This window comes from Meleagris gallopavo, chromosome 15 (genome assembly GCF_000146605.3).
Source record: "Meleagris gallopavo isolate NT-WF06-2002-E0010 breed Aviagen turkey brand Nicholas breeding stock chromosome 15, Turkey_5.1, whole genome shotgun sequence".
NCBI classification, from domain to species: domain Eukaryota; kingdom Metazoa; phylum Chordata; class Aves; order Galliformes; family Phasianidae; genus Meleagris; species Meleagris gallopavo.
The window spans coordinates 200,390-221,733 of NC_015025.2; the positions used below are offsets into that span (position 1 = coordinate 200,390).

At 41.7% G+C, this 21,344-nt stretch overlaps 1 protein-coding gene across 1 annotated transcript in view; it reads right to left on the reverse strand.

The window, feature by feature from the left end:
- Positions 1–232: 232 nt before the first annotated feature.
- The window catches only part of LOC100546766 (protocadherin alpha-C2-like), a 44,286-nt gene continuing 23,174 nt past the window's right edge, over positions 233–21,344 (reverse strand). The window contains 1 exon segment of the mRNA XM_019620339.2: positions 233–3,149. Coding sequence (XP_019475884.1) covers positions 2,839–3,149 — 311 coding nt within the window. The 3' untranslated portion in view covers positions 233–2,838.

Consider the following 21,344-nt stretch of genomic DNA (forward strand, 5'->3'; position numbering starts at 1 on the left):
AAATTAAAGACGACCCTAAAGGATGTCAAAGCTGACTGCAATTAATTCCAGAGTGGATTTTTAGGTATGAATTTTGGGAAATGTATTTTGAGTTCTATGTTCTTCCCCTTAGTAAGATCACTGGAAAATTTTAATTGGAACCCCACCCTCTAATGTTCTATGACCCAAATCCCGAGTAGAAACAAATGGCACAAGATTGTATTTTAGAAGCGCAGTGTAAAATGAGATATCTTCTCAACAATGGGATGTAATTAAGAAGCAACATAACTCAGCTTTAATTATTTTAAAAGCCCCGTGGTGTTGTCCACCAATCTAGTATTCATACAAACAAATTTCTCAATGACAATATGCTCACAGGCAATACATGAATTCTGAGAGGAGTAAATTGATCAAGTGGTAAAAATAATATCCCCAAATTGCATGTTCTTCGCTAATGAGTTTTGGTGTCCTGACTTTATTGTCAGTAGGAGGATAAAACAAATTCTAATTTCTTGATTCTTGTTGATCTTGGCCACCTCTGATCCTCTCTTGTGTGATATTCAAACAGTAACCCCTAACTCCCAGCTGAATGCATTACCCTGATTGTGACCTCCAAGCCATAGTTTGTCTAGATGCGTAAGAATAGCACACTTGCAAGGCCAAAGAAAAGAACAATTCCCTCCCCAAACCATAAGCTTGTTCCTCTAGGCTAGACTTTGAAATTAAATCAAGTGGCATTGCTTTTATTGCCAGTAAAACAAGACTGGTAGCAAAGGAAAACTGAGTAGACCACATGAGGCTCTCGGTGGTTTGCACTTTCAGAGATTCATTCTTTTATTAGAGCTTTATCTTCTGTGATGATTTAAGACTTGCATCTCAAGTTTCTCAAATGAATACTAATTGACCTGCTCTGAACTGTCAGCAGTTTGGAAACGTCAACCATCCAGGACACGTCTCAAGAAACCCAGTTGTTCTCTTTGATCCTAGATTAGAGCGTCTGCCAGAAATGTGAGAGCTATGTAGTTTCTTACACAGTTCCAATTAGTACAATACTTGAGCTTTATTCTGTGAAAGTACAGTAATCTAGAAAACTCCTTGGAATTCCCTCATCAGCTCTGTTCTTTTTAAAAATACATGTATTGGTTTTATACCAGCATCTTCAATCACATTTAGCACTCCAATTATAGGTTTAGTAATTCACAGAGCTTTAGCTTCAATGAATCTCAGAATGCATGCATGGCTTGATTTAAGAAAGATATTTTACTTGTGTTTCATACACAAAAAAAGAACAACTGATAAATCAACAGTGGCTTAAAAAATTAACACTACTCCACTTTTTCACAAGTGTACAAAAAAAGAAATCATGAATTTACATTCAACGGTAAAGCTTAAAGTCCACTCTAATAATAGTTGCATTGACATTCACATACACAAGCACAGAATAAATATTTCAGGATTCTTATAAGAGCATACAGCATACATACAGTACTTGAATTTTACATAATAAGTGTTAATAGGGTCAGAAATTCATAATCTCATAGAAAAAGTAAAATTAAAGTCAGAAAAGGGGTGTGTAGGAGGTAACACCAAGGTACTGCACAGAACTAGCAGGTTAAATCCATTTGCGTGAGGAGTTTGCTTCTGCTTCTTCATATTAGGACAGTTTGTTTGCAAAGGTGTATTCAAAGTGCAGATTAATGCAAAAAAATTAAATTCTTGTATTCATTAATAACATGCAAGAGGCAGCCCCCAAGTGACCCGACAGAATAAAGCTGTTATTGGCAAGTGGCCGATATAATACAGATGTCTCAGGCAATTTTTCTAAAGCACTTTAGTAGCAGCAATTTTAATTAATAATGGCTCTAGATTGACTTCTGTTTGGGTTAAAGGGCATCATATTTCTATAACATTTACAGCTATATTTCTTTATAAATAAATATCTCAGATAACAAATAGCATAGTTAACATTTCTTTTTTCTCTCTTTTGCATAAGTGTCGTGGAAAAACTCTGACCTTTTCAGAGACAAAATGTGCAAAATAATCAAAGAGTGGCAACAGGGACACAGAGCATCACAGTCAGTCACATACCGGGATGTCAGCCCAGCCCTCCCTACAGCATTAGGGCCTTGCTGGGGTAATGCAGGGCTCCCAGGGCCAAGTTCCCAATGGCTTGCTTGGTACAAAGATAACATTTACGGTATCTTAAAGAGCTGTAAATGTGAGGTTTTCTTTGTAGGAGTGTGTACAATACGTCATGTATAAGATTCAGTATTCCCACACAGTGACTTCTCAAAGTCTGAAAAGTCTGGTCACCTTTCAGACATTTCCTCCCCAGCCTGAACATCTCTGAACATGTATGTTCGTTAGGTGTTTCCTCTGTTGCGTATTTACCAGCTCTTCTTGCATCTTATAACCTGATTTCTTATCACCTAGCTGACATCTGCACACAAGGATTTCCAATCAGATAGAGGGTGCACAATATTAAAACTTTTAAACCTGTCCTGTAAGTGTCATCAAGACAGGAGCACAGGAACCACAGTGCAGAGAGTCCAACCTCTCACTGGCTGTACTGTGAAGATTCTCCTTTTCGGCGTAGGAGAAAGGAAACTTGTGTCTGCTTTTTAGATTCTGAAAACAAGCCAGAGTGGAGAAAAAGAGTTAACACCAGACTTAATAAAGCTTTTCAAGACAAAACCTGTTAAGCAATTTAGACAGACACCATGAATTTCCTGCAGATTTTCTGAAGTCTGTACATACAGGAAATTTGTTAACAGGAGGAAGAAATTGGGAGTTGCTACATAGGAGAAATCTGCCATTATTACAAAAACTGGCTAAGGGGGTTCTTTCATTATAAACCCCTCACTGGTCACTGTTCTCAGTGGTGCTGTTGCCCTTTTCTTTTTTCTCCTGAGTCTTGTTTCCCTTCTTCTTTTTCTTCTTTTTCTTGGTCTCTTCCTTCTTGCCAAAGGTTATGAAGTCACTTTTGTCAATTTGGCTGTTTGGTGGCTCCTGCCGGATGGAGATGATTGCAGGAGATCCTGGGATAATGAATTTGTCTGGCAACTCACCAGGACCACCTTGTTTCGAATTGCCGGGTCCAAATTTAAAGGTCCAGCTGTTGCTGTTCACACCAGCTCCCACTGGAGGGGACACCTCTCCTGCCTCAGGTTCTGAAAAAGTCAAGAAACAGCAAAAAGAGCTCAAAACATCATGATACACAAGGATTCGGTAAGTATTTAGCCTCATAAATGAAGTTTGTGGCTTTAGCCTATGCCTGTGCTGAGTCTTGGTGGTCTAGCTGCTTATCTGGGTGTCACTGGGTGACCAGTCCATGTCCCAGCTGTCCAGTGCTAGATTGACCCCACATACAGCTTGGCTCCACGTGCTCTGGATTCCCTATTGTGTCAGAGCATTGTTCTCTGTATTCTTTATTTCTGAATTTGAAGTGCTCAGAATAAGAGATTGCTGTGAAACAGCCCACTGGTGTGTTCTATAGTGTGATAACCAAGCATCAGTGCTGCACAGCACAGGGGTTTGTTTGAGGGTGCTGAATCTTTCGGGATAGTGTTAGAGGAGTGTCTAGGGCAAGGGGAGTGAAACTTATGCACATCATCCATGCTGAGTACCACAGAAAACCATCCCATCAGTTGTGTTAAGAATTCTCAATAGAGGGGTTGAGTTGGTACATATGTATTGCAGTATGATCAGCAGACAGGTGCAAAAAACAGGTGTAATGACTGCCTGGACAGGTGTGACACAGGACTCCTATAGTCAGGATGTAGAACCTGACCTCAGAAATATTCATTGTGTTACTCAAGCTGAGGTTCTACCCATCTGCTCTTCTGCCAGGAAATGTGGTGACTCTTGAGGGATGGAAAGCTCTTCTAACCTATTCATTTATATGTAAAGGGGGAAATCAGAAAGGGCTAGTGCCAAATTTGTGGTGAGCTATCAAAAAATGGTCTGCAAGTAAATAATACTGCAGTGAGTCCTCAAATTGAGAAACTCCTCACTACTAAGTTCCTTTTTCCTATTGCAATGTCACAACATAAAGGCTGGGAAAAAAAAATCAGCCTGGTGACCATCTCTTGTTTTCCTGAATCAGCACTGCTACATGGTAGATCACAACACTTTATACAGGCAAATATAAATTCTGTTCCCAGATTTAGCCTCACACTATGTGGTAAGTTCTTCATTTTCCTTCCATGATTTTGCCGTGATTGAGCCAGCAAGATGGAAACTTTCATGCACGTTTCCTCAGCAAAGACAATTTTCCAGTGTAATGAGACACTCTTACATGATGGAGAATCTTAAAACCTCGCTGTTTTGTGTCTTCTCACACTCTGAAAAGTATTTGTAGTTTACACAGTTCCCAAATTGGATAGGTATAACATATTCACTTTAGTCTATCACTTTAAGTACTTGAGGGATTCTGGTCAGGTGAAAGCTCAGTGCTTATGCATTGATCCTAAAGCCATCAGCCTTGAAAATGTTCTTATCTACACCCTAAAAGCATGGTATTAACCTGCCATGCTTGTAACACTTGTAGACACACTCAAATTCTTGCAGTAACACACAAACACTGCTAATCCTGTGGATCTCATGAAGTCTCTCCACAGCATCCTTGTAATTGCCCAGCTAAACAGGCCAAGAGCTCCAGTGGAGAAGAAGGGATGATAATGGTGTTCACACAGTTTTCTGTGTTGTGAGGTAGAACATGTGTTGTGTGCATGCAGAAGGCTTTCCTGATTCAAAAGCTAAGGGACACGTTTTGCTGCCTGACAGCTTCTTTCCTATCTGGCAGCAAAACAAACACCTTTGGCAAGATGATTCCTCTTCACCTTTTTCATACTTACACAGGATGTCCACACTACAGAGCCAAAGAAATCTGTACACATCAGTATTGTCTCTGACTTTACCTGTGTAATAGTTTCATCGCAGGGAAACTTTTAAAAAGAGTTTGTATGGCTGCTTTTACAACATGATGTTGGATCAAGATTTAGAAGAGCTTCTTCATTTTGCCCTCAGGCTGCCTTTGATGATGAAGCAGCTTTAACTTTGAGTTTATGTTCTTTCCAGGAACCGCTGAAGTACTTTTAGTGACCTTAACTTAATCTCTTGAGTCTCAAATATAATTATATATATATTTTTAAGTTATTATTAATGCAGAAGTTCCTCTATTTCATTTTGGTGAGCTGAAGGTGTTCTCTATGTTTCCTATGACCTTAACTCTCAGCTTCAGATTTATTTTTAATGTTTGTTGTTGGTAATGGAAATGTCCTAAGAAGTCCTTTCATACTAAATATATTAATACAAACCAGCTTTCATTTTTGCTTAATGGAGTATTTTGGTCAGGTACATTTCATATTGCTTTTGTTTCTTTGAGGCAATAAATTACAAATGTGAACAGTGAAAATGTGAAATGTGTTCTGGCCTATTTCCAAATTATTTATCATTTGTCTCTTTTCAGCAATATAAAATGTGAACTTCCACAGAGTACACAATAAATTAAGCCCTGTTTGACAAATAAAGTCCTCCTTCCCAACAAGGCTGTGCAGCTTTCAATCCAAACAATTCTGGTCTAGACCCAATGCTATTTTCCTGTTCTTGGCAGAAACAAAACAAAATAAAACAAAACAACCCACAAACACCTGAAGGTGACCTCCAACCACTTTTGAACCATTCTTGCTCTGGCTGGGGATGGCCCTGTAGCAGTGAACAGCCTAAAAACGGCTCTGAGACATGTATGGTTATAACACCACTGAATGGATCTCACTGCCATCACTGCACAGCCAAAACACATTTTAACATGTGACCATTCACTATTTTAACATTTGGCCATGGCATTTCAATGTGGCCATATTAGGCTGAAGATAGGGAACGAGGCAATGACTTTATGTTACCCATTTTGGTAATAAAAAAACTTGCAAGAGCCTTTAAGAACAGAGGGTATCCTTGCAGTGCAGTACCTTTTTCCCTTGAATGAAAGCTCTTTCCAGGCTAACAGGCTGCACGTACACGCCTGCATTACTGAAATCTGATTGAGAACAGGATACTGACCCTTTAATCTGGTTCTGCCCAGACAAATCCACTCACCAGATGAAGTCAGTAAAATATATCACAAATCCTGCTGACATCATGCAGCCAAACACGAGCCCACTATTTCAACCTTGCAATCTCTGTTCACTTAAAGACTATGGTGCTTGCCTGCATTTCTGTGTGATTTCCTCCCCCCTCCAGACCTTGAATGTTTGTTGCCCATACAAACTAAGCATATTAATTATATTCCTTAATTCTCGCTAAGCCAAAGGAAACCAATTATCCTTGCAGCTGTGTGGAGAGCTTACATGCAAAAAGACTGAGATGGGCAGAACGTAATGAGTTAACAGCCTTTGTTTCCTAGGAGAGGGGCTTCCACAGCTTCCTGGGGAAATTTCACTTCTGCTTGATTTACCAGGTAATGTGTTTGCATTTGGACTGGCAGGCTGGAAGGTCACAGTTCAGTCATCCTAAGAGCATTGTATGTTTAGCCATTTCAGATCAAGGATAAATGTCACGTACCACCGAGTTTTCAAAGCTCCCTCAAACATCTCTTCTGTTTCTTATCAGCAGGAATTTAACAACAAACATTTTCCACTTATGCACTATTTTACGTTTAATGGGATTAGTTGTGCTTCTCTTTCATGCTTGCAGGATCTTGTTAAATGCCTTCAAGTTGTTTAGTAAACTTAGAGGAGTATCTAAATAAAGCAGATCCCCCAGTTACATTCATACCACTTAAAGTGAAACATTAAAATTCTCTACATAGGTGGCTGGGCAGTTTTCTTTAGGCACAGGGCATACACAGAAGTGCACATCCTACCCATTTCCTGGTATAACTTTGGAGACTGTTCCCTCTCCTCTTTGACTTATTCTCCAGGAATATGGCAGCCTTCATACAGAAAGATCAAATCATTTTTAAAATGTGTGCATGCAGCAGAACTCAGAATCTAGGTTGCACCTGCAGCTCTTGATGCTCTCTCGCCCGTGTGTCTGCATGCTAAAAGGGAAAATGAACTTTTCACCCCTTCCATTTCTTCGTAGTCTCAAAATACAACTGTCTCAGTGGACTTTAAATGGAACACACAACCACTGAGGCTTTGCAGTTGAGTAGTTCATGTATTTAGTTGGGAAGAAAGGACTTTTACGTTGTCTTTCAAAATACCTATTTTTTAGGCCAGTAACTGTTACCTGAAATGCACTGGGTAGGTCTGGGTGCAAAAGAAAACCTAGATCCTAAAATCACACAGCTGAAAGTTTGAACCATTTGCTATGGTGTCTAGCTACCTTTTTCTCTTCCAGAGGCACTACAGGACACATGCTGTAGCCCTCCATCTCTTACAGGGCTTTACAATCATACAAATCACAGTCAATAAGTACTTATTCATCAAGACCTAATGGCTCTGAAAGCACCTAGACAGAGCATCATGCTGATGACAGTGGCTCCATGGTCCCAAAACGTTGGCCCATGCCCATACTACTAGGCACAAGATTTGCAAGGGGCAGCACCTAAACTGTAAGCCTCTATTTTTTCATTATTATTTTCCCTTTTACCCCTCCTTTTATTTTTCTCTTAGATGTGATCACTGAGTGAGGTTTCTCCTTCCTAACTTCAGCCACCAAAATAGCAAGTATACAATCTACTTTTCACCACAGAGGCAAACATTCTAGGAAGGCAATTCAATCCAACTTTAACAAGTATTTTAGATGAAATGGATTTTCCTCGCTCCTCTCCTCTCTCTGCTAGAGCTGTCTTACCTTTGCTTCCTTAACTATAGTCAGTATAAACTAGAAAGCTGACTTCTGGATGGCCAACAAGAAATGAGATGGATTCCATGCTCAGAAGCCAAGCAAAGCAGCAGTATGGCTCAGAGGATGTTGTACTAACAGCCATACCAAAGTAAAAAAAAAAAGTTGAAATCTAATCTCTTTAACAAGGACAGCCACAAAAATCCTGAGCAACTATTTGCAAAATGAGACCTCTTTCTGAGCCCTAATCCCTCCATGGGATTTTCACTTCTGCAGGCATTGGTACCTTCTGTAGAGAAATGCATGAGAAAGTGCAGCCATTTGGTGATGGTGGCCCCATTTCTACCCTTGAAAGAGCCTTTTAGTTATGACAGCAATAACACAGGTATAATTTAGGTGATACTGTGATGTAAAAAATTCCATAGTACGGATCTGTCACTGAAATGTATGGTGCTGTCCTCCCAAATGCAGTTTTTGCAAATTCAGTCAATTGAAGGGTTGCTGTTCATCAGCTTGTAAAACCAGCTGAGCTGATACATAAGTGGAACAAAGTCAAAATACTGAAAGATGGTTACAGTCAGCCTGAAATTAAAACATACTCTAACTGTAGGGGCAGGTGCCTGCTTACAGGACATGGAATCTCTCAGTCTTCCCATCAGTAACCCATCAAGCCTGGACAGAGCCTGCAATTTTTATCCCACTGACATTTTTCTCTTCTTTTTGGTGCACGTGTTTTCTTCCTGTCCTTGCATAGCCCCACAGCTCCAATCTGCTGTTTACTAGGAACAGGTGGTGCTCACTTCCCATAACGCGAGCTGCCCGTATATCCTGAGCATCATGTACATTGGCACTACCTCCTCTGCCTCTGCTGCTTTCTTTAAGAACCTTTGTCAGAAGGAGAATCCATGCTAGAACAGATGTGCCCTGCTGGGGGGGAGGAGAGGAAAGCATTTCTATGCAGCTCTGTCTCTCTGCAGAGACATTTCTGACTGTGTGACATCCTCAGCCAAGACAGCAGCTTGCTTTCTGTTCACTGCTTTGTCCCTGTCTTTAAAATTTTGGTGGCTCACAGACCCAGGATATGCTTTAGATAAAAGCTTTCAGTCAAATCATCAATTGTTCTTAAATTAAAAAGAAATATTTTCAAATTTTTCTTTTCCTGACCACCAGAACACACCAACTGAAGCCGCTGTGAGTCAAGGAATCGCCCATCATTAATCACAGACCCTTCTGTCCCCAGGTCAAAGTGGCAACCAACATTAATTAAATGAATTTATTTAAAATGGAGATCAGGCAATAAGCAGGAAGCAAATTGCAGAGAAAGCTAGTCATTAACCTGATTTCTCCCTTCCCTGCCTCCTCTGCGGAGGCTGTACCGACTGCAGCTTCTGCCTCTGGCAGGCTTAATGAATATTCACTGCTCTAAAGAGCCTGACATCCCGCACTGATTCTGGAACAGCACACCAAATGCAAACACTGTGCACTGAAAAAACCCTCCCCGTGTCATTTGGAGGATCTCTGCAGACATTCTGTCTTCACTGATCATCCCTAAGCCTTTTTGGGATTAAAATGCCCATTTAATCTTTTTTTTTTTTTGGAGGGGAAAAATAACAAAAGCAGCAAAAAATGCCATCAATGCAGAGCAAGCAAAAATTCATGATAAAATGATATATAGCCAGCTGAAAAGTAGAGATATGATTCATCCAGAACAAAGGTGAACCATTTTAACTACCAGTTTGACAAATAGTCCCAGCCATCTCTAAGGACTGTGCCAGTTTGGAATCTTAAAGGAAAAGCAAATAATTCTCGCTCTCTGCCCCTCCATCCGTTTGACCTGTCTTGCACTAATGACTCACACAGGAGGAATGAACAAAAGGAGGTATTTTCCCCATGGAGGGGCTTATAGCTTTAATCCATTGCTTGGATTTCAAGGCAGTAACGTGAAACAGGGTAATTACAGCACATATGTTGTGGGAGATCTGTAACCCCCTGCTGCTCTGACATCCAGCTGCACGGGGTGGGCACAGGGTCACTCCCAGCTCCATCTCAGGTTACTATCCATGCTGACAATTTAAATAAAGGTTACACATCTCATTATAAAACAGCAATCTTACATCACTGTGCATTACAGCACAGTCCCTGATACCAAATAGCCCTGCCTGTATATTCCAGGAAGCATGCAAGCAAACATTGATTTGGTTACAGCCACAGCACAACACACAGAGCAGCCCCAAGCTCCACTTGTTCTCTTATCAGTAAAAGAGGCTTTTCCTCTCATGAAAACATCACCCTTTTTGGGTAATATCCTTCTAATGCTGTACGAATGTCTGTGAAGCATGCAGAGGATTTTAGGAGAAGATGACACCTGCAATCTACAGTAGATGAATTTTTGTTTTGGCATTTCACTGTGTTTATGAGCCGTAGTGCTCACTTTTCATAGTGGTTTGGGTTGGAAGAGACCTTATAGATCATCCGGTTCCAACTCCCTTCCACAGCTCAGGCTGTCCAGGGCCCATCCATGGCCTTGGGCACTTTGAGGGATGGAGCACCCAGAGGGCCTCATAGCAAAGAATTCCTTCCTATTGCCTATCCCCGCACCCTCAGTCTTTCTTCACAGGAGAGATGTACTGCAGAAGGAAGTGCAACATTCCTTAAAAGACCTTCCCCTCTCTGTCCTACCTTATAAATCAATGGAGAACCAGAAAATAGCATAGGCCGAGTTCGGTAAAGGAAGACTGAGCCTCCACTGCAGAAGATGTCACCTTAGGTGAACACAAATGAAAAGATGGTAAAGCTCATGGGTGGAGTTCCAGATGGTCTACAGAAATGTGAGACACCCCACAAGATCCCCTGTCCACACGGATTCAAAGCTTTTCTTTGCTGTCAGGCAAAATGTAGTGCTCTACATCCTCCTTAAACAGCCTGCACTGAGCTACTGGAGCAGCAAACCATTCCTCAGGCCTCTGCTGAGGGCTGCTTTTAGAACTTCTGGGCAACAGATGCAAAAAAATTTGGATTTTGAAACAAATGTTTACAAACTGGGATGTCTGACCTGTGGCTCAAGTCTCAACCTGAATGTGACCAGGATGGAGGTAGCATCTTGCAGCTGATCAGTGCGGTAGAGGCATACTGGCTCTGTTATTTAGAGACATTTAATACTGCGAAGACAGCAAAAGTCATTTAGGAAGAAAAAGCTCTGAACAGCAGGAAGAGATCTGTGCACTGGATATTCTGCATTACGGGAAGCCAGAATGGTTACTGCTTTCTGTCAGATTTAAATAAATTCACTCTTACACACACTTCAATGTGCAACACAACAGGCTCCCAGAGCATCATAAATCCTGCTGTGAAGGTGAAAAGGAGGAAGCATTTGCTGGCTGGTGCTGCAGCACATAACAGCATTCTGCAGGCAACCCCCTCTTTCCCTGTGCCTGCTCAATGAGCTCTTGAACTGCGGCCAAGAGCACAGATGCACTGTCTATATGGTCACCTCCTGCCACTGGAGGCCACTCTGCTTCTATGGGGTGATGGCAGCATCAGCAGCATGGATCCACAGCCACCTTCTGCCTTCGCCCTGCCTCGCAGGCTCCCTGTGACCAACTCCCTAAAGAAGGAAAATTTCAAATCAGGGGATTCCAGATTAGCTGAAGGTAGGATTTAATATTCTGCTAGCACTGGATCTTATGAAGAAGGACTAGGATGTTTTTATTCATGTTTGCCTTAGGGAATGAACACTACTCACTGAATTCAGTCTCCTTGAACAGAACCACAGAATCATAGAATCGTTAAAGCTGGAAAGACCACTAACATCACCTAGTCCAACCATCAATCCAACACCACCATACCACTAAGCTGTGCCCCCAAATGCAATGCTGTACCTGCAGCACGGTGACTCCACCACCTCCTTGGGCCGCCCAATCCAATTCCTCACCACATCTACCAGTCTTTAGAGCCATAAAAATCACAGACTGACTTCAGCTGTCCACGTCAGCATTGGTAGAGGAGGAGGACAGAGGGCAGCAGGGCTGCCAAAGGCCAGTGCTTGTAGAGAAAAGAGAATCCCCATTTTTTAACAGAGCACAACTTAGAGAAAGGCAGTTACTATGGAAACCTGCAACATCAGCTTTAGCCATTTGAAGCAGAACCCAATTTTAACCAAGTAATTGGATGATTGAAGCAATAGTGAGAGGGAAAAGGGACACGTTTATTTCAGTGCTTTTAGAGGAATCTATTTTAAACACGAATGAATGTGTGAGATTCAGCACTTGGAAAGGATTGCATAGTAATGAGTCACGGACACCAAAAAAATGATCTTAGAAGATAATCTTTTTCTCAGCACCTGTGTTCAGCCTATAGGCCTCAACCATTCCCCTTGGATTTGGTCCCCACCCCAACAGCCCAAACCACTGTAATGCCAGGAATGGAGCACTGCAGTGGGAAGCCTTCTGCTTCAGAAACCACACAAAGCTTCAGAGCATAGGCAGTGCCTTGTCCCTTGGAGGTTGGAGGTGGCTTGGCACTCTGCACTCCCTGCAGCTCTCGTCATACCAGTATTTTCTGTATTAAAACTGACCATTTCTCTATCTGGACCACAAAGGGAAGAAAGGGTACTATTGCTGTTTGTTTTATTCTCAAGGGATTTCATCATTTCAAAAGCAAACCATACCACACAGGCATAAAAATCAATTTAGACCTAAGGAAACCTTTAGCAGACCTACTCCTACTGAGTATCACTGAGCATCTGTAAACGTTATCCTCTCTGAAAGCCAGTTAATGAAGCAGTCAGCAACCTGCTCTTGCAGAAGTGTGCTACTCTCACAGCTTCCATCCTGTCCGTGAAGCTGAAGATGCTGCAGGCCTCAAAGCAAACTCAGACAGCTGCAGCATTTCTTCCCTGTCCCCAATATGTATCTCACATTAATAGCTTCCTAACATCTCTGTTAGGATCACATCTCATTATTATTCTTTTTTCCTGATACGGGGTGAATAAAGCTAATATTATTTCACATCAGCTACAAAGGAGCCTTAATTAAATGTGATGGGTAACTGCTAATACAATATGATAAGCCTCCCGGATATGCACGCTATATAATTTCTCTATTTTTCAGAACCCTTTAAACATTCTCCATGGAGAAGATGGAGGTGACCTTGTGCAGACTCCACACATTCATCCTCCTTCTGCCTGGCTCTTTCAAGGAGAGGCAAGGCTCAAAGTTTGAGGACTTTTTCTTGGGCTGTAAGAAAATGCAGATATTATGATCATTTATGGTCTTTCTGTGCCTCTAAGCCTTTAGAGAAGATTCGTTTGGTACTGATGAAATGAACCAAACTGACCGCCTGGGAACTGGATCTGCCACAGCATGGCTTTAAGCCTTCTACCTGTTTGCACTACCCTGCAGCTGAAGGCGTCCTCTCTTCATTGAGAAGACAGTAACTGCTTGAACCACGTGATGAACATTTTACATCAATAAATACATACTGCTGAATTTTGCAGATCAGACTGCAGTCCTGCTCTAGCTATCTGTTGACAGCCAATGTAAATACATTTACAAAGCTCCTGATTCATCCAATGCTTTATTCTACTTGGTCTCCACTGAAATCACAGACTGCTAGGTAATGTGCTGTAAAGGCCATATAATGCAGGAACAAAACAAATTTAATGAAGATTACTTGAGGGGGAAAAAATGCCCAATTACAGAACATTAAGATATGGTTTTCAAAGTAAAGATGAGATCAAAGTTGGCAGTTGCTGGAACTGGAAAGCAATGCATTGCAGCAGTGATTTTAAGGAAAGTTGCTGATCCCTTCTGTCACTGTCTCTAGCACTACACTTGCTCAAATATTCATCAGATGGTAAATAACATCTTGGGTGCCTCACACACTGTAAATAATTATTAAGTATATGTCAAAGTGAAATAAGAACATATATATATATATAATGAGTAGAACCATCACCTAATGTTTCACTCCTGCAACCTTTTCAGAATAGAGCCCTCACAATCCCAGTTAGCAAACGGTCCACTTTGTCCTTTAATTGTTCAGATTTTAATTGTACAGCCCCACTCGTGTTTCAAGCCAAGAACTGTTCCCTCAATGGAACAATTGGAGATATGGATCAGGCTTCTGCTCCTACAGGAAAGCCAATAGAAATGTAGTACATGAAAACAAGGATGAATCAGCTCTATTTTTATCTCTTCATATTGTACTAATGAATTGCTCATTTGCTAATGAACTCTCTAGAAAACAGTGTTAGCAACTGTTATCAGAAAGGTTTTTTGTGTAACACACCTGGCATTTCACTTGTCTGAAGGAAATATTAAAAATGGAAGAAGCTCGAAATGAATCTGAGAATGAAATCTGGGAAATGAATAATTACAAATTAAGTGTAATGGCTGTGCAGTGGATGTCTGAGAGCAAAGTAAGGAAAATGAACTTGATTTCTGCATTATTGCTTAATGAAGGCTGGCTTCGAAAAAAGCCTTGTCCTGATTACATTTCAGAAAATTCGTATTTCTTAGAGCTGTGATTCTTTTGAAACTGATGGCAGGGAGGAAACTGAACACAGACTGTACCTAGATTGATAGCACAGTGACTCTCATTCCAGGAAATGTGTCACATGTCCACGTAACTGGGACAGGCTAACAGAGAACAGAGACACTTAAAAGCTCTTAATAGTTATGGAGGTTAAAAGGTGGCATTTCTGAATCCTTCCCATGAAAAGGAATTTCAAATTAACATCTGGTAGAATCTACATGAAGAATCTTTTAAAAAATGCTTTTAACCTTTAAACTTTTCCAATTGAAATTGTGTGTATGTACACACACTTGTATATACAACTGGTCCCCTGAGCAGCAGACGGGGACTGTGCGAGGCACTTCTCTGTCAGAGAGCAAAGTAATGATGGCAGTACATCCTTTGACCAATTTCCTGCATAAATTCTGATTTGCTGCTAATCACTGTAATCCTTGCACTACGGTAAACATATCTAATGCATACAGACTGTTTCACTCAGGAGCTTGAGTCCAAATCAGATCCCTACACCTCAGCAACACGTCTAGGACTGATGAATGGTGGAAAAGTAAAGTGAGACAGGATTATTTCCAATTCCAGAAAAACCATCTGTAATCAGGGCCTCCTGCACCAGTCTTTGAATTTCCCGGAATGGGCCAAGATCCCTCCCACTCCAAAGAACATCTCATTCCAGGTTCAGATTTCCCAGCATTCACCCTCAGTCCCACCCCTTCTAGGTCAAGTCATGTTGGAATGCAGACTCATTTTATTATAAGCTGTGTATCTGGAACAGTAGTTTAACAAGTAATGTGTTCCAGTCCATTTCAATCCACATAGACCATTCAAGTCTACAGGGTCCTGATGCATGATGCAGCTCACACATGTCAGGTTGCATGATGACAAACTCATGTTTCTCCTATGCCAGGGAAAGCTGTTTTCCCACTCAGGTATTTCAGCTGCCAAGCAAACCAGCTCACCAAGCAGATCTCCACATCTGACTGCATTTGTTGTACAAGCTGGCAGCAGCAGCGATTCTTCATGGCAAAGGTGTGAGAGCAGCATGTGTCAGCAAGGGAGCACAAAGCCAAAAGAGCTTCATGCTCAGATTGAAACCTTGCAGTTCTATGAAACAGGGCTTTTTGTCAGTTCTATCAATCTATTCCTTCACTGGAAAGGTTAAAAAATAAATAAAGGACAGCAGCAAAGCTGCTCACTAATCGTAGTATGCTTTGTCTCACTAAGCGCTAAGTGTAAATGTCTGCAGTCCCTGCATTTCTTCATATTCTCCCTGTGATCCATGACTGAAGCACTGAAGCTAAATGAACCACATTTCAAGAAGAAATGGCTTGGGGTGGCCAACAGAAGCATCGTTCATGACAACAAGGAGGAAAAGGCTCTATTTATATCTCATCCTGCTGACACATGGAATAGCAAACACTTCATTCAAGCATACACACAGCTGCTCAGCAGCTGGAATTTCTGCAGTGGCTTACAGACCAGGAGAAGTGCAGTCAGAGCACATATATCATGCACCAAGGAGAGAGGACAGCAAAATGATGCTTAAAAATGCTGGGTTCAATCTAAACCATCCTACCCATCAGAGAGGCACACCGTTCAGAACTGCTATGAATTTATATGCAGGAATGTGTGTGCATATTTACTACTGCTTAATACTCCTTCCTGTAAATGCTATATAATCATGCATGCAGATCTTAGGCAAGCAGCTATTGACAATTTTTGCATCAGCAATTATCCAATTTGTACCTCTAGTGAAACAACTCAGTGAACAGGCAGAAAGATTTGTCTCTTTGTGTGGATGAACAAAACTGCCAGTTGTTAACAGCTGATGCATCTGCCTTCAGGAGGGCACAATACAGGGAATACAAATATTGAGGCTGAGGAGCAAACATTGCCATGACCCTGTCTGAAACTGGGTGGTATTTACCGAGATAATTGATCCAAGGCCATGCTGGGACCCAGATGCACCTATTTGGACAAATGTGCCCTGCACCAAATCTGCAGAATTTTCTTGAGGTAATTGACACTATTTCCCCTCACTATAAATAATAAACACCTCCCCAAGGCTCTTTCCACTGTTCCCTCCTGAGAAGCAGCTTTGTTGCAGTGTCTGTTTGCAGCAGCTGAACTGAATCACCCATTTCCTTCCAACTCATCCTCAGCAATGTGCAGGTTTTCTGCTCTGGGCTCAGCACTGGATTTCTATTACTAAAGCAAAGCTCTGAGCAGGTGCCACTGCTGTCATCTTCATACACAGAATAGAGGCAAGCTTGTCTCCTTGAGACTGCTGGAACCGTAATTCAATAATGTTAAGTTCATAAACCGCAGCCTGAGCTTTCTCATGTAGCTTCTGCTGCCCATCTGGGGTTTTTGTGTCTCTAGCCATTGAGTAGTGGGTGCACGTCATACCCATTCTCTGAATGTTTTTCACTTTACGTAAACATCAGCCGTTCTGCAATTGTACAAGAATCTCACAGGGAAAAAGTTACAAGAGGAACTTGCTCTTTGTTTCCAAAAAATTCATGATTTCTAAAACAATTTTTATTAGAGGTTTAAGCTTTGAGTGTTTGAGATGGGCAGCACAGGACTGACCCACTGCAATTTCATGGTCTGTTTATCTATCCTACTCTCTCCTATGTCATGCTTTCAGTAAGAGGTGCTCTCCCATACTCAGGCATCTGCAACAAACAGAACGTGCCAGGCATGCATGACTGCTGCAGAGAAATCAACTGCTTTCATAAATCTCATTTCTGTCAATGAAGAGCTCATGTCTCGGAATCACAGAGCTGAGTAATCAATAATCACGGTCTGCAAGATAGAAAAATACCTTCCGATGGCTTCCTTCTAATCTGTGTGCTGCTTTCTGGATCTTTTTTTTTGGCACTCCAGTATTATGCTCCTTCCCTAAAGGCTGTGTGGAGCAATACTGTTATCCTGCATAACCGTATCTGGCACTTGACCTGAATATGTTTCTCCCGATTAGGCAGTGACATTCTCATCTGGAAGCTCTGTTTGTACATCCAAACTGTTATCTCAGCATAAAGGTGTACCCGAGTTATTCTGAAATCCCAGCTGAGCAGTTGCAAGGATGTCCTGCCTGCATCTCAAAAACATCAGTAATTAGTACAATTCGGGAGCTTTCACCTCCAGATTCTGCTGCCACTCATACCACCCAGCTGATGTGACATGAAATAATGGGTTCCTGTCAAGTAGTGGGTGGACAAACCTTCCCACTAGAAAGAACAGAGATATTTTTCTCCTGACAACCTTGGCAGAGAAAGAATAGAGTGATTAACACATGAATAGGAAGCAGCCAGGGGCTGGCTAGACGTGATTCTTCCAGGTCAGAGATGAAACACAAGCAAGTATGTACGGGAGGGAGAGATTTCCACCCACTGCCTCTCACTGCAGTAAACAGGAGACCTCACTGCCAGGTGCAACGTGTCACTTCTCAAAAATACTGCATTTATCTCAGCAAGCAAACACTCCCTTATTTTGCACAACATTCCTGTGTTATGCACTTTTACATTTGATTTGCACAACAGGAAGGAAGGCCATTCAAAATACAAATAAATCCTCACTCATCACAGTTTTCCTGTGAAAATAGAAGTACTACGTACAGATCTCCCCAAAGCCACAAACTCTGCCTGGCAAAGCAGACAGCAAGATCTGTGCTACAGGAATACATCTTCATCAGATTCAGGAGTAATAATCCTGGCATCTGAGCTGATTATGAGGAGAGGAGAGGAGAGGAGAGGAGAGGAGAGGAGAGGAGAGGAGAGGAGAGGAGAGGAGAGGAGAGGAGAGGAGAGGAGAGGAGAGGAGAGGAGAGGAGAGGAGAGGAGAGGAGAGGAGAGGAGAGGAGAGGAGCAGCTGACTGGCCACTCACTTAAGCAGAACAGAACCTGACTTCTCAAAGAAAGTAAAGCAGGATGGAAGAAAGAAAAATGTCTTACATGTATGTGGATTACAGAGGAAATTTTGTGGTCATGTAGATGGAGAGTTCCAAGAACTGAAGGACTAACAGACAGACATCTTCTCTATACTGAGCAATGATCAGAAAACTTATAACTAAAAGGATTAATGGTAGAGGAAGGAGAGTGGTTGCAGGCAGTAACTGTTGGTTCTTTTCACTTTTTCAATAATCTGGCCTTCGCTGTCTGCATGAATGTCTCTAGCATTTGATATGTTCCTTTCTTCTTTTTTTGTTTTGTGTTGTTTTGGGAGTGGAAGTGGTTGGTTGGGTTTTGGGGCTGGTTTTTGTTAGTTTTTTTTTTTTGGAGTAGCCCCACAACTGAATTGGAAAGCCAGACTTGCTGACTGCTGCAATGCTAATCTACATTTGAGGCTGTGCTGAAGCAAACAGGGAGCACAAATGGGAGAAATGTTGAGGATTTTTCCAAGTTCACTGCAATACGCAGGAGCCATGCATGCACGCCTAAATACACTGCAGATGTAACCCACCTGTATCTCATCTCTAATTCCAGACATCACTGTCTCCAGTGCTGGAGTTCAATGTTCCTCTTGCAGCTATCTATTCAATGTTCTCATTCGTATACTTCAAAAAAATAACATGTTTTAGAAGACTTAATTCAGCCAGAGGATCACTATACTTTTCAAACACCTTATGAAAAGCTTCATTTTGAACTGTTCTGTTTTTCATACTCAGATGAATGAAAGTCCTTATCTTCCCTTTTCTCTTTGTTATCTTTTATGATCAACTCCACAACAAAATCAGCTCATTTCCCCTTCCTGACTGTTTATCAGCAAGCACAGCAACCCATTGTTCCAAGGATGCAGTTCCTCTTAGCTGAACCAAGGCGGGTGTGCTGTGTCCCTACCCCTCTGTGTGCCAACATTTGTCCTCAGCTGCAGTTCACTGAGTTGAATCTAACCTACACAATCCTTTTAGGCAGAACAAGTCCCCAGTCCAGCTAGCTTCACAGTCAGAGAAACGATGCTGATGTGGGGACAGGACCAGAAGGTATGGCATGAATGAAAAGAAAAAGCAGAGCTCAAAATCCCAGACATCAATAGTATGAGCTGCTACAGGACAACACAAAGTCCATCCATTTGGTCGACGTGAATGAAATGAAGGTGAATTCTTAGTGGTTGCAAGTCCCTCTGCTTCCCTGCCAGCTGCCTTCATGCATCATTGCATACAACTAGGTAATAATGGGGAACCATTTCTTTGTCCCAAACTTGAAAATTGACTCTAATAAGAATCATATGCAGTAAGCCTGCATCACAGGTAGGATCACAGATATGGGAGCAGATCAACTTCCCTGTGTTCCTTCCAAACTCTCCTTCATGCATTTTCCCTCTTCCTTCCCCTGTGCTACACCCATGACAGCATAACAGGAATAGCAGCAAAAATCCATTGTGCTCGAGATATCTCTGTGCTTCACAAAGCTGGGGTTATATTTTTGTCTCCTAGCAACTCTGTAGCCCAACTTAGCAGCAATTTTGTACTGAGCACTTGCTAACATAAGGTTGCTGTTGCTCTTCTCAAAGACACTTTATACTCTCTAACTGCCTCCTTCTCTCCTCTGTATTGCACAGGTAGAACATGCTCAAAGGCCTCTCTGGAAAATTCATGAAAGCAATCAGTATTCCATTTCATCCTTACCTACATCTCATCCTCTGATCATTATCCCTCCACATAAAGGAACTGTGGTGAGTTCTTAAGCTAAAGCACAATTCAAATTCATCAGGAGAAATGAATAAATGGAAAGGAAAATCTATTCTCTGAGTGGATTTATCAAAGATCTCCAGCCAGAGCTGATCTCACATCACAGCTGTGAAGGATTCAGATGTAGTTGTAGAAACCTCTGTTTCAAAAACTTATCATCACAGAATAGCACATAGAGAATTACCAGGCAAGAAAAATCCTTAATGAGGATGAAGCTTTTAAAATTAGATGTGTTATATAATCTGCAAGCTCAGAGAGAGAAAAAAAGAAAGCATCAAGGAAGACACAGTTGTAGCACTGATATTCATGGATGGATAGGTATTTCACACTGAAAACAGTTAAAAGATTAGCAGAACTGCTCCGAGGTTGCCAACCCACTGTGGCCTCAGACAAGATCAGATGCTTGACATGGATTTAGTCCATGTGACCCAGTAGCCTCCCTGCTAGGGCTGCCAATCAGCTTCAGCTGTGATGGGGTTTTCTTTGATGGGGGAATTGCCAGTGAGGAACAGGATTAGGGGCACCAAATGATTTTGTCTGTCAGCCCAGAGGTGAGTGCTTCTCTTTCCCATGAATGCTTCTCCCAGATAGATCAAGTTGCAGTTTGAAAGTCTGTACACTGTGACAGACAGATTTACAGGAACAACTGAGGCAGATAAACTGAGATGAATGTTATTCATTTATTGTAATTCTTTCATCCCCTGCTCCATGGGAGATGCTACCTATGTAGCATACATTTGCAGCAAGATAATAATCTGCAAGAACAGGTAATTTCTGCCATGAAGAGATGATGTTGCACACAATAATTGGAGAGAAACAAATCCCTTGGAAGCCTACTGAATATCATAGTGCTAGCACACTCCTCCTCTGCCCACACTTCTACCAATGGCCTCCGCACACCACAGCTGGGTTTCTGGGTTGGCTTATCCTCTATATGAGACAGAATACATTTGACTTCAGGCATTTGGAAAGGACACTGCTAACAGTTACAATCTATGCGTTTATACTGTGTGAGATGACAATGAGAGAGTTAGAAATGGGGCAGCAAAAAGTGAAGATGAAATACTCAGTTTGTTTTTATCCATTAAATTAAAAACCACCATAGTCACACATCCTTATCTACCAATAACATGAAGGCATCCTGGTGCTGGGAGCACATTGGATCATGATGAAAGTAATATGCCATGGGACAGTGAAAACTGAGGGCAGAAGGGAGGAGAAAGCAATTTCCAACTGCAGATGCTGAGATGTGGTTGATATGTAACATCCCACAGCAATGAAAAATCCAGTTTGTATGTTGAATCTTAAATGTGGTGTTGTAAGGTCTCCCATCACGTTAAAATCTGAATGGGAAAAA